Raw genomic sequence first — 14,600 nt, forward strand, 5'->3', positions numbered from 1 at the left:
TCGGAACCAACAATAAATGACGAGTGGAACTAAATAAATAATGTACCATGTTACAGGTCAAAATTTGGGGAAGTTCACTATAAACCAACATTTGTTTTATTATACTGTTACACTTAGTTCCCCAACAGATTGCAGTGATACAGCTTCATGGAAGGATGCTGAGAGCTCTTTGCCTCACCCATTCACCGCTCTGTCTGGGCGGTGTGTGTGTATGTGTGTGTGTGTGGAGCTCTGTCTGTGTGTGTGTGTGTGTGTGTGTGGAGCTCTGTCTGGGCGGTGTGTGTGTGGAGCTCTGTCTGGGCTGTGTGTGTGTGTGTGTGTGTGTGGAGCTCTGTCTGGCCAGAAGTTAACGCTACGGTGTGTGTGTGGATGGTGAAAAAATATAGAAGGGTCAGGGCTCTCAAGTGTCACACATTGAGCATGACAGTCACGCATTTCGGTCTTTTGTCACACACTCCCGCCACACATTGTATTTCCCACGCAGGAAAAAAAACGAGGCTATATTTAATATGACGCAGCGTCCAAAATGTCCGCTCTCACTATGGAGGAGTCAGGCACGTCCTCCCAGGATTTCTCAGTCGAGTCTGCCACTTATCAGCCAATCAAAAAAAAAGAAAGGGGCTACACTTTTGTATCTGGGTAAGATTTAACGCAGCAACCAATGAACCATGTTTGTGAATCAAATACTTAGTATTTGGTTGAATTGTCGGTGCCATGTGTCACATCTTTTCTGCAAGTCTGAGCAATTATTAATAACAACAACAAAAACACTAATATTATTATTATTATTATTATTATTAATGAAACAGGGAGGGGGGGGGGATGTCACTCTTGCCTGTCTTCAAACTTTTCTATATAATTGATACTTTTTGAGGCTCAACAGTTTTAGATTTAACAGCTTTGTATATTTGACTAACGTTGATGCTAGAGTGTGATGGCGTCACCCACTCTAGCCCAGGGTGGCTATCACAAAAGCTAAACATTTTGTACATTGTGGAGCCTAACTAACAACGTCAATATTTAACCTAGAAACACAATGTGAAGATTCAACTGCTACTGTATTTCTTCTTTCATTGGCACTTCAATTATTAATCGATTGAATTGAATCGACCTGTTGAGCGTCGGGTGTTTGTGTGTGGCGATCCCGTTTATATTACAATGGAGACACTCGCCTTCCTTCACAACAGTCTCGTCTTTATTGTCTTTGGTTTAGACTGAATCGTTTGAGTTTAGCTGTTAGTTTTAATTCTCATACCTCCGATCTTTTCCTACTATTTCAGGGTTGCCAACTCTCACGCATCTGGCGTGACACTCACGCTTTCAGCATCAATCTCACGCTCTCACACACACGCAACAAATATCACGCCAAAAAAACAAAACAACTCCTGTTCATTCTCTGCCAATGATTTGTCTAGAGTAGACCAGACCACAGCGTATTGTTTCTAACCCCCCTATCTCCCCACAACGCTCTCACAGCAGTATTCTCTGGGCGTTGACGTTTTTCGATGAACTCGTTGATCCGGACAAGCGCTATAATGTAGCGGCACCACAGCCCCCATCCCCCCCCCGTCAACAACTCTGTCTGGCTGTTGTCTTTGCTCAGACGTGACGAGGTGATCCAGAGAGAGGCTCAGAGGACAGAGGACATCATCACCATGGGGACGATAAGAGGAAGTGTACGGCGGGCCAACGGTAATCCGTTGTAAGTTCACATAGCGGCCGGTTCATTCAGTTAGTGGGAGCCTTGACCCTCCCAGTGTGGAGCCCTTAATGAAAGGACAGCTGACACAAGTGGTTCAGTGGTGTGCCACACTGCAGCTACCATCCAATCCAATTCAATTGTATTTGTATAGCCCATATATGGCCATATAGGCCAACAGGCCATATATGTATGACACCCCCTGACCCTAGCAGAGGGCACCCTAACTGTGACCCTTCCCCCCCCCCCCCCCCGCAGTGAGCCCCCCAGCACCAGGCAGCTGCAGCCCCTGAGGGGGTGCTCCCGGCTGGCCAGCCTGTACGGCTCGCCCCTGGTCAAGTTCTACTGGAACATCCTGTCCTACTTCGGCTTCCTCTTCCTGTTCGCCGTGGTGCTGATGGTGGACTTCCAGAGCGCCCCCTCCTGGCTGGAGGTGCTGCTCTACATCTGGCTGGCCACCCTGGTGTGTGAGGAGGTCCGGCAGGTAGGGGACAGGGAGGGCGTCGGCCGATTGAACACGCGTGCACGCACGCACGCACGCACACACGCACACACACACACACACACACACTGTGTGTGTGTGTGCCACCGTCCCTTTGCCTACACGCCCCCCCACACACTCACTTAATACTGATGCAATAAACATGTATCTCTTCTCAGAGCTACAGACTCATTATCTTCTCTCTAGTTATTTCATGACCCTGATGGTTTTGGATTCAGCAAAAAAGCCAAGCTCTACATCAGTGACCTGTGGAACATTCTGGACGTGCTGTCCATTCTTCTCTTCATCGTCGGCCTCGCCTTTAGGTAAGTATCTTATTTAGTCCTCCCTGTTTCAGAGCCACCCAATAGTTCCTCAGTAGACCTGGACTGCATTTAAATCCAGTGACTATACTAAACTATACTATACTGAATCTCAGAGGACAGTAGATTCAACATCAGCGTTCACAACTCTGTGGAGGCTGGTGTTCAGAGATAGCCTGATAGTCTGTGATGTTCATATAGAAACTCACCTCTCCCTCTGGGAACCCACCGCCACACACACACGCACACGCGCACACACACACACACACACACACACACACATACAATAATGTAATGTAAAGTACCCCCCCCCCCCCAGGCTAACGACGGGGCTGTTCTACGCGGGGAAGATCGTCCTCTGCATCGACTACATCGTCTTCTGCCTCCGCCTCATGGCCATCTTCACCATCAGCAAGACCCTGGGCCCCAAGATCATCATCGTCAAGAGGATGGTGAGGGGGGGAGGGGGAGAGGGAGGGTGAATGGTGAGGGGGGGAGGGGGAGGGGGAAGGTGAATGGTGAGGGGGGGAGGGTGAATGGTGAGGGGGGGAGGGGGAGGGGGGGAGGGTGAATGGTGAGGGGGTGAATGGTGAGGGAAGGGATGGTGAGGGGGTGAATGGTGAAGGGAGGGATGGGGAGGGGGTGAGGGGGTGAATGGTGAGGGGAGGGAGGGTGAGGGAAGGGATGGTGAGGGGGTGAATGGTGAGGGGAGGGATGGCAGCCTGTAGGGATTCAACTTAAAACGTCCCATCCAGTCTGCTCCCTCCCTCCCTCTCTCCCTCCCTCCCTCCCTCTCTCTCTGCTCCCTCCCTCCCTGCTCCCTCCCTCTCTCTCTGCTCCCTCCCTCCCTGCTCCCTCCCTCTCTGCTCCCTCCCTCTCTCCCTAAGTTTCCCCAGTATTGAGAAGTGTTTCATTCCTGTTATTGAAAAACCGATGATGGATAGAGAAAGATGCGTCACTGATAAAACTCCCCCTCGGTGTCTCCCCCTCTGTGTCTCCACCTCTGTGTCTCCACCTCTGTCTCCCCCTCTGTGTCTCCCCCTCTGTGTCACTCCCTCTGTGTCTCCCCCTCTGTGTCTCCCCCTCTGTCTCACTCCCTCGGTGTCTCCCCCTCGGTGTCTCTCCCTCTGTGTCTCCCCCCCTGTGTCTTCCCCTCGGTGTCTCCCCCTCTGTGTCACCCCCTCTGTGTCTCCCCCCCGTGTCTCCCCCTCTGTGTCACCCCCTCTGTGTCTCCCCCTCGGTGTCTCCCCCTCTGTGTCACCCCCAGATCATGGACTTGTTCTTCTTCATGTTCCTGCTGAGCATCTGGGTGGTGGCGTATGGTGTGGCCAAGCAGGGCATCCTGATCCACAACGAGGGCCGGCTGGACTGGATCCTCCGGGGGGCGGTGTACGAGCCCTACCTCATCATCTTCGGCAACGTCCCCTCCAACATAGACAGTGAGGAGCGCCTCCTTAAGGAACCATAATGACATAGACAGTGAGGAGAGCCTCCTTAAGGAACCATAATGACATAGACAGTGAGGAGAGCCTCCTTAAGGAACCATAATGACATAGACAGTGAGGAGCACCTCCTTAAAGGGGACATATTATGCCACCAGGTGTGAGTGTGGAAAAAACACGACCTAATGTTTATCTGTGTAACTACAGCCAAGCATTCCATGAGTTGTATGATAGCACACTTCTGATGAGCTGTGTGTATCACCATAACACTAGTGTGTGTTCCTCCTCCTGGCAGACGCGGAGTTCGATATCGAGGCGTGCACCGTGGACGGCTCCGACCCCCTGAAGCCCAAGTGTCCGCTGCTCAACGACCACCAGATGCCCGCCTTCCCACCCTGGCTCACCATCATCATGCTCTGTGTGTACCTGCTGTTCGCCAACATCCTGCTGCTCAACCTGCTCATCGCCATCTTCAAGTGAGACCCCCGGCCCGCCCGCTTTGAGGGAGAGATGTTTGGGGGGGGGGGGGCAGGATGGTCTAGTGGGTGAGTCTCCCAGTGGGAAGGCTCTGGGTTCAGACCTCCGATGGATGTGGTCTCAAAGCTCAAGAGGGACACTTGATATCTGATCCCTTCATGCAGCACTATTTTCGTGTTGTAGAATAGAGCCATAGCTTCCTCTCTGCCTGTTTCCACGGCGATGACCTGCTCACGACCACCTGACCTTCCTCCTCATGCCTCCTCCTGCTCTACATCCCTCCCATGGCCTTGGTTCTGTACCAACACAAACCAAAACTGGAATGAGACCCTTTAACCTGAGCCGACCTTTGGGCCTTTTCTCATGGAGTTTGAGTCCTTTTGAGAACAAGCTTTCGTCATAAGGTGACTTTGGTGTGTTCCATCAGGTTCAGCTCCTCACCCAAGACTAGTCTCTCTCAACGTTTTCTCGGGCAGGACATAATGAAAGCCTCCCGTCTATCTGCCTCTGAAGGGCGGTTCCTGTCCTGACTCCCAGTAGCCAGACTGACCTTCAAAGGCACATGGGCATACTCACCTGATGACCCAGTACACCGTTCAGTGGGAACAGGATTGCCCCTGTTGCCATGGTCCTACTAACTCTGGACTGGCTAACCTCTGTCTTCTGAAGGTTAATAAATGTGTCAATGGGCCAGAAATGACCTGATGGTCATCAGTCCCTTAGCACCTTAAGCAGTCATCATGATCATGGTCCTGATTCAGCAGTTGGACAAGCGGCAGTAATGGCATGAGCCCCTTTCACCGTCTGACCTCTGACTCACTCTTACATGGAACGCCTGGAAGGAGGAACTGGCCATTCTCCCTACAGTTAACAATGCGCTCCATGCTACACATCTGTCAGCTCCTCCTGTTTTACATACCCTCCTTTGGTCAGATTCAACCACTGTACTTGGTTGGTTGCAGGCAGATTCCAGCCACTTTGGTGATCCCAGAGTATCCGAGATACAAGATCTTTCTCACTGCCAAACCTGGAGGTATGTACAGTCAACCACCCAGGGGATCACCATATGATGGGCAAACCCTCGTATATATCCAGCATTGTCTAACCATTGTAAGCTAAGAACTATAATGTGTTGTGAATGTGAATGACCTTCTGACGCCTGGTGCCAAACCCCAAGAAGGATGAAGGTCAACCGCCACTTGAGATGAGTGCAAATCCCTCCAGGTGTCAGGGCGGCAGTGGAATAGAGCCCGACTATCAGCAACCTTTCTTAGTCCATGGTGTGGGCCATGACCTCACTCCCTTCTAACCAATGGTGCACTCTGTATATGCTTCCTGTGAGGGCCCTCCGCCCCTGGGATTCACATACAAACACACGGTTGTGCCTGATAGAAACACATGACTGTCAGTCCCCTTCCCATCCTGTTGCTGTGCTGTGGGTGCATAGTGAGTATAAACTTAAAGACAGAAACCTCAGTGGTTCATCTCTTATCGACGTACCATGGGGATGCTCAATCTGCCATGAACCAATCCTAGAGAGGGATTCTACACATAGCGATGACAGTATTCACAAGTTATGTCATATATTTATAATATATAATCATTTATTCATTATATTTATTATAGTGTTCACACCCAGTCATGATAGGGCTGTTTTGGGCTCCCATAATCCACCCTTTTTCAGTTCATAAGGATGTATTTACAGTCTTTATTTGCACAAGCAATGGTACCAGAGAGAGAGATAAGAGACAGCAGAGAGAGAGGTCGTGTTTCCCGAAGCTCCGTTAGGCAGTGGCAAAAACTACTTAATTCATCGTTCAGGTCTACTTTATTTTATTTTATTTCATGATCATAATACTTAAGAATATATAGTTTGTTTCCGTCAACCTCCATTGCTCGATTCAACAATACTTTTTGGTAGGGATGCACCGAAATGAAAATTCTTGGCCGAAACAGAAAACCGAAAATGAGGAAACCAAGGCCGAAAACCGAAAACCGAAACACCGAAATAAATTATTATGCCAATTATTAGTAGGCCTACCACTGCATTTATAGCTATGACTGTGTACTAACCTCACTAAAATCAAGGCATTGCAATTCAAAGAATAAATCAATTACAATTATTAAAAGTATAAAAATATTTATTTAGCACTGAAAAAACAACAACACCGTTTTCCGTTTTGCACTTTGCAAACAGTCCCTAAGCTCGCGGATGATAGCCGACAGCTCATAGAAGCTGTCGGCACTTTGCGGACGGTCCCTAAACTCGCAGCTGATAGCCGACAGCTAATAGAAGCTGTCTCATAGCGAGCCGTCGCTAAAGACGGCTCGTTTGGATGAAAACAAGGTTGTAGCTGGTTCTCTAGATTACTACATTTAGTCTTTTTCAGATATATGGAAATATGCCCACACCGCAGACATGTTGGCGCAGAGGCGCTTATCCAGACAAGCGTGTGCTGGCCGCGGTTTTTGTTTGCGTCATCACAATTTCCTGTTTCGGCCGTGTTGTTTCGGTGATAAAAGTGTTTCGGCCGAAAATTTTCGGTGGCCGAAATTTCGGTGCATCCCTACTTTTTGGCACTTTGACTACCAGATCAGACCGCAGCAAAAGCCTTGGACTTTCCTATCGCCAACATGCCTCTGTACTCGGATGTCTCAGGCACAGAGACTGGGAAATGCACAGACTGCACCAAACTGCAACAGACAGTGGCTTTATTTGAAACGAGGCTAGCAGCATTAGAAAAATGCAAAGGACTCCTCCAGGATACGGTGCCGATGGGTGAGTTTGCTGAGCTAGCTCAGACAAATACACAACAGGATGATCAAAGCTACACTGTATCCTTCCCGAAGCTGGACAAGAGAGAGACAATTCCAACTGCCTCTCATTGGCACAGAGTCGGCGCTAATCCCAAACAACATTCCAAAGTGAATCAACAAGTTCACTCAACGCCAAATGCTAAGCTTCCCAAAGCTAAAATCAGCCGGATTAGCCAATCGCTGAAGTTTACCATGCCGCTGAAGAACCGGTTCCTGCCACTCCAGGAGTCCACAAACGCGCCTGCCACCCATGCACCCCTAAGCCCAGAGATGCGTGCAGACGGATGGTGTGGACAGAGACCGACCATGACCCTGTCGCCAGAGAGGCCAGCTGCGCATGCATCTGCCACCCGTGCACCCCTGAGCCCCAGGATGCGTCTGGACGGACGGTGGGGACAGAGACGGAACAAGAACCAGTTGCCACGGAGTCGAGCTGTGCATGCGTCTGCCACCGCCACCTCAAGCCAACAAGGGCCCATCTCACAGAAAGCAGATGAACCAGACACTCTGATTGTAGGAGACTCAACCATAAAGGATATAACCAGTAAGAAGATCAAAACATGCTACTGTTGTGTTCTTTTTCAGAAAAGGCCGCCGAAACAGGATCGCTTTTAACTCACTTTATTTGGTCTAGGTTTTGGTCTATTATCTATGAAGCAAAAGGAGAGGAATTGTATAATTCACGCGTGGAGCGACTCTTAGCTGGATATCTGTTGATACGCTGCCTGTAGAGTATCTTCCCTCTCCTGCTTGTGTGCGTTCATAGTACTTTGGCAGGCGTGGCCTCTGTGACGTGTAATGTGCTCTGATTGGCTAGTGTTGAGCGCCCGCCTCCTAGTGTATTATGTGTGCTGCCATCTTGTGGCTATGTGTGGTTAATACAGCTTATATATTTGGTCCTGTTCCCTTGTGGCTATGTGAGGATATTACAGCCTGTTGTTATATGTGCTGTTATTCGTCACACTACTTCCCAGATGTGATGGTTAGTGATGTCAACCAGAAACTAACCACAATTATATTGGAAAACCCCAAAATCTCACAGGTTATTGTGCATGCAGGACTTAATGATATTCGAAGAGAACAGTATTACAACTATTGGACACACTGGACAAATTACACGTTAGGTCATTCATCAGTGGACCCATACCAGCAGTTGACAGGGGAATAAACAGATTCAGTCGTCTACTTGCACTGAATACATGGCTTTGTCATGGCAGAGTCTGCAATGAAAGAGGAAGGGGCTTTATTGACAATTTCAACTTGTTCTGGGGGCGCAAATATCTTTTCAGAGGAGATGGCCTACACCCAAACAGGTCAGGCTCAAAACTGTTAAGGGACAATCTTCTCTTCTCACTCTCCCACAAATCTTCCCTGTCATGCCATGAGAAGAAGCGAGACTACAGCCTCCCCCACACATCTACTGTCCCACTATCTGACACACAGATAGCAGACAGACCACAGACCTTGAAGAGAGACAACAGCCTGCCCGACACCATCGACACCATGCCTCCCCCCTTTGCTGATGCTGGCTTGGCGAAGAACGGCCACCCCCCTCCTCTGCACTCCCCCATCGACGATGACCTCCAGCACTCCCCCATCGATGATGACCTCCAGCTTTCCCCCGTTGATGATGACCACCAGCCTCATCGCTCCCATAGCCACAACGACAACTCCAGTTCCACTGTCTCCTCCCTTTATGATTTTCCAGATGAATTTAAGAAACTGAGAAATGTTGGCATCAAACTTGCATCTGTGTCAATGATACCATCCCCATGTCATGACCACAGTCTGATAACACCCAAGCGGAGGGCGCCCCAGCCACCCCCCTCCCTGTACTGAGTAGTCCTGATTATTACTGAGACAAAAAAGGGTTCAGCCGTAGACACAGCACAAAGGAAGTTTTGCATAATCTGTTGAACCCAAGGTTGCCTACATCAAAACATGGCAACTTTTGCATTCCTGCTGTAATCACTAAGAGAGGGAAACTTAGACGCACTGCTAACCTCTCAAATCTCATACCTATTCCCTCCAAACCAAAATCAACCTTAAAGCCTATCAATAACACCATCAGGATGGGTCTACTTAATGTTAGGTCTCTTAATAACAAATATTTTTAGTTAATGATTTTATTACCACTTCTCAACTGGATTTTATGTTTTTAACTGAAACATGGCTAGAAGAAAATAACAGTGCAACCGTTCTGATAGAGACAGCTCCTCCCAACTGTAACTTTTTTGATGTATGTAGATCTGGAAAAAGAGGTGGAGGGGTTGCTGCTATATTTATGTATATATAATATATATACATAAATATAAATGTATTTCAGGGGAAACAGATGCTATTTGGTGAATTTCCATCATTCGAATACCTTTGTGCTGTATTGAAATGTTCCCTCAGAGTTCTCCTATTAATTATTTACAGGCCACCCACATACGCTGCAAATTTCTTCAATGACTTTACAGAATTATTGTCTAGCATCTCCACAGACTTTGACTCTCTAGTTATAACTGGTGACTTCAATTTTCATACTGATGATTTTAATGATAAGTGTGCAAAAAAACACAGAGACATGTTGAGACATATTTGAAATGTCTCAACATGTGAAAGAAGCTACTCATTGTAAGGGGCACACTCTAGACCTGGTTATCACAAAGGGTCTCAATGTTTCAGATCTCTCGGTGACTGATCCTTCACTGTCTGACCATTTCTGTGTTTTCTTTAATATATCTTTTATTCCCGAGATACAGACAAAATCAAATACTGTCAAAAAACGGTATATCAATGAACATTCTAATGTACTTTTTAAAAAGGCCATCTCCTTGCTACCACCTCTCAACCCATGTTCTGCTGATGATCTTTTAGAAAACTTTAATTTGAAAATTTTGAAAGTCATAGATGTCATTGCACCTTATAAGGTTAAAACGATTTTTGGAAAGCAAAAGGCACCTTGGAGAAAAGCTGCTTTTGTAACAGCCCAGAAAAAAGAATGCAGGAAGGCTGAACGCATATGGCGTAAAACAAAACTTCATATTCACCATGACATCTATAAAGAGAGCCTCCGTGCCTACAATTTAGACTTAAAAAGTGCTAGAGAAACATTTTTCTCCAATATCATTAAAACCAATACTAACCAATACTAACCAATACTACCAATAATACCAAAAGCCTTAAAAACTGCAGTTATCAAACCCCTTTTAAAAAAGCGGAGCCTAGATGCCTCTATTATTAACAACTACAGACCAATATCAAATCTACCCTTCATAAGGAAAATCATTGAGAAAGTTGTCCTCCAGCAACTTAGTGACTTCCTGGCATCCGTCTTAACACAGACTCTGGCAAAATCTCAATACTAATACTACTAGACCTCAGTGCTGCATTTGACACTGTAGACCATACAATACTTTTGGACAGATTAGAAAACTGGGTGGGGCTTCAGGCACAGTCTTAAATTGGTTTAGGTCCTACCTACAAAATAGGAACTACTTTGTCTCCATTGGCGACTTTGTTTCAGAATCAACAAACGTGACAAGTGGAGTCCCACAAGGTTCGATCTTAGGACCCTCTCTATTCAACATCTACATGCTCCCACTAGGGCAAATCATGCAAAATAACAATATTGACCATCACTGCTATGCTGATGACACACAAATCTATGTATCTCTATCACCAAATGACTATCAGCCCATAGATCGGTTGTGCCAGTGCATTGAGCAAGTCAAAGACTGGATGTGCCAAAATGGCTTGATTACTGTAACAGCCTGCTCATCGGTATACCCAACAAACACCTTCAGAAACTTCAATTCATTCAGAACTGTGCTGCCCGAACTCTGATGAAAACCCGCAAATACGACCACATCACCCCCATTCTTCAGAACCTACACTGGCTTCCCATAACCTCAAGAATCCAATACAAAATCGCCCTCATCACCCACCTTTGCATCTACAGCAACGCCCCACAATACCTCAAAGACCTCCTTACCCCTCACTCATCCACCCGTAACCTCCGGTCCCAAAGTACCAACCTCCTCCATCAGCCCCGCACACGACTCCGCACCATGGGAGACCGAGCCTTCTGCTCCACTGCCCCCCACATCTGGAACTCCCTCCCTGAGCACCTACGACAACCCCAGTCTGTCGATGCCTTTAAAAAAGGGCTTAAAACGTTTCTATTCAAACAGGCTTTCCTAGGTCGTTCCTAGATGTTTTTATTCTCTTTCTGCACTTTCTTCTCCTCCTTTAGCTATTCTTTCTTCTGCTGATTTTAATCGTGTCTGATTTTAATCGTGTCTGATTTTTCTCTTAGTCTTTTGTTTATTTTGTTTTTTGGTTTCTGTAGCACTTTGAGATAACTTTATGAAAAGTGCTTTACAAATAAAATTTATTATTATTATTATTAAGTTACAAAATCTGCATATTATGGGCGCCCCGGTGGCGCACTGGGCTAAGGCACATACCATATATTAGGCACAGTCCTAATCGCAGAGACCCAGGATGGAATTCGGCCTGGGTCATTTACTGCATGTCTTCACCTCTGTCTTCCACACTTTCCTCTCTGTCTCTCTCTATAATAAAGCAAAAAATAAATCTTTAAAATCTGCATATTATCACCTTAAAAACGTAGCAAGACTTAGAGGGCTCATGTCTACCGAAGACTTACAAACACTTACAATCACTAGCAAGCTTGATTACTGCAATGGTCTCCTTACAGGTCTCCCAAAAAAAAACTCTAAGGCAACTACAGCTTGTTCAGAATGCTGCTGCTAGAGTTCTAACAAAGACCAAAAATTTTGAACATATTACACCAATTCTTAAATCATTACATTGAACAATTTTGTATGTCGAGGTAGAGGTGGGAGAAGAGGATGAGGGACAGGGACATTTTGCATGTCCCTGTATGTCAGAGAATTTATTTTAAAATCATGTTGCTAACCTATAAATCCCTACATGGTTTAGGGCCAAAATATGTAACTGATATGCTTCCACTACATAAGCCTTCTAGGCCACTAAGATCCTCTGAGACCAATCTGTTAATTATCCCCAGAGTCAACACGAAACATGGGGAAGCAGGATTTAGTTACTATGCAACAAATAGCTGGAATAAACTCCCTGAGGATTTAAGACTTGCCCCAACTCTGACAGCTTTTAAAACAAGACTGAAGACTTTTATGTTTGCTTTAGCTTTCTGCTAAATCTTAAATCTACAATGCTTCTATTTTTTATTTTATTAGTAAAAATAGTTAAAAAGTTTTTTATTTATTCGTTTTGTTTTTTTTACTTTGCCTTTATTTTCTATCTATTTTACTTTTTACTTATCTATTATTTTCTTTTATTGTATGACAATGTTTATATGTGAAGCACTTTGAGTCTGCCTTGTGTATGAAAAGTGCTATATAAATAAAGTTGCCTTGCCTTACCTTGCCTAATGTGTATTGAATTGGCTCCATATGTTTCAAGCCAATTCAATACCCAGCAGCAGTCTGTAACTCAGGCATCATAGCTTTCAGTATTTCACTAGTCCAACAGGAGAACAGTGTTTGTGTAAACAAGTATGGATGAAATAAGTATGACGCTGAAGGCAGATCAACAAAACAATTCCATTGACACCACATCGGTCTCCTCCTCCCCCCAGCTACACCTTCCAGGTGGTGCACGACAACACGGACAGCATCTGGAAGTTCCAGCGGTACGAGCTGATCAAGGAGTACCACACGCGCCCTGCTGCCCCGCCGCCCCTCATTCTCTTCTCCCACCTCTACCTCTTTGTCCGTCGGGCTCTGCTGTGCAGGGCGGCGCCCAAGAGCAGTGAATTCAGTAGGTCAATGCAGCCCCCCGCCTCGACCACTTAGAAACTCAGGTCTTTTCTGTCCCCTTTACTACTAAGTATTGGCTCTGATTATAACACGTGTTGTATGCCTTTATGGAGAGTGGAGAGTGACAGGGAGGGGGTTAAAAGAGAGAGGCTCATTAGTGGGTTGAATTTATTATAAGTGTACTTATTTATTTTCCAATAAGATTTTTATGTAACATGTATGCCAGTTCTGAAAGTAAGACTTCAGGATTGGTCAACCTGGACACCGTTAACCGGTTATTGTGGTTGTAAGTGACTAAGGCGGACAACAGCAGCTGGGTTTGATCCCTGATGTCCCCAAACTACCTGGAGGCGTCCTTCAGTGAATTGCTTGACCCTGATTCAATGACATTGTACTGGTCATTTCGTTTTTTTATGATTTTGCTATGTATCTACTTTGCTATTGAGTTATTCAGCAGACACTTTTAGCCACTCACAGTCAATACAGGTACAGTCATTACGGAGCAGACCAGAACTTTGAATCAAGATCTCTTACAGGTAGCTTAGGGACATCAATATCAAAACCAGTAGCTCTGGGCTGGGAGTCCAACACCCTCAACCATTTGAGCACTGGTAAGTGAGTCAAGCATGTGTCCCTGACGTCCTGAACCAGTGTGTCCCCCCTGGGGTTCCTCCCTCAGAGATGGAGCTCCTGCAGGCTGAGGAGGAGGAGCTGCTGTCCTGGGAGGCACTGATGAAGGACAACTACCTGCTGTCCACGCGGCAGGAGCAGAGCCAGAGCATGGAGCGACGCATCCTAGACACTGCCCAGAAGTAACCCCGGCCCCCTGGTCAGGTCTTCATGACCTGAGCAGACGCACTCACAATAAACCTGATCTGATGTTAAAGACTGGAGGTACTTGAGCTCTGGTGTGTCCACAGGGTCAGCACACTGGCAGAGGGACTGGAACAGGACGGCAGCACTGCTTCTGTGGCCAAATGCCTGGCCCGGCTGGAGGAGCAGGTGGGCGTCTGGTTTAGGGATGCATCGTTGTGTTATTTCCAGGCACTAGTCTTTGTTGAGGGATAGTGGGGAAGTAGAGGGAGATGAACACGTTATACACAGAATACACATCTTTTTCACCATGGGCCTATAAAGTATCAGGGTATGGAATTGAAATGTACCCTCGTCATTCATCTGAGCTCCAGCAGGTATGTTGGTGTGTACTGTCGGTGTGTGTAAATAAATGCACAGCCTGTATTTCATTTAACCTTTATTTATACTCGAAAGATCAATTGAGGGGTGACAATTTGCAATGATGTCGAGTATGTGAGTATTGCAGTAGTGAGTATAATCATTAAAGCCCTTCCTCCCTGTCTCCGTCAGGTCTCCCAGTCAAGCAAGGCTCTGCAGTGGATCATGGACAGTCTCCAGTCCCAGGGCCACCACGCTGGAGAGGAACCGCCCCAACTGAGTAGTCATTTCCACTGGCTTTCTGTTCTCTGTGACTCTATGATCGTTTCCCATACAGGAGAGGTTTTTTCCAAAGGACATCTGTGTGTGATTTCACAC

At 46.6% G+C, this 14,600-nt stretch overlaps 2 protein-coding genes across 2 annotated transcripts in view; both read left to right on the forward strand.

Annotated features, from left to right (window-relative positions):
- The window catches only part of trpm2 (transient receptor potential cation channel, subfamily M, member 2), a gene marked incomplete at both ends in the record, with an annotated part of 31,227 nt that overhangs the window by 13,539 nt on the left and 3,088 nt on the right, over window positions 1-14,600 (forward strand). The window contains 10 exon segments of the mRNA XM_084478956.1: window positions 1,604-1,702; window positions 1,958-2,183; window positions 2,388-2,506; window positions 2,823-2,955; window positions 3,771-3,942; window positions 4,241-4,421; window positions 12,869-13,050; window positions 13,729-13,861; window positions 13,970-14,051; window positions 14,415-14,502. Coding sequence (XP_084335082.1) covers window positions 1,604-1,702; window positions 1,958-2,183; window positions 2,388-2,506; window positions 2,823-2,955; window positions 3,771-3,942; window positions 4,241-4,421; window positions 12,869-13,050; window positions 13,729-13,861; window positions 13,970-14,051; window positions 14,415-14,502 — 1,415 coding nt within the window.
- On the forward strand, window positions 7,057-7,854 carry LOC311358712 (uncharacterized protein; the record flags this gene model as incomplete). Its single annotated transcript, XM_084478840.1, has 1 exon — window positions 7,057-7,854. The coding sequence occupies one exon, from the start codon at window positions 7,057-7,059 to the stop codon at window positions 7,852-7,854; it is 798 nt and encodes a 265-aa protein (XP_084334966.1).

The sequence above is a fragment of the Micromesistius poutassou genome (genome assembly GCF_964030765.1).
Source record: "Micromesistius poutassou genome assembly, chromosome: 14".
Classification (NCBI taxonomy): Eukaryota; Metazoa; Chordata; class Actinopteri; order Gadiformes; family Gadidae; genus Micromesistius; species Micromesistius poutassou.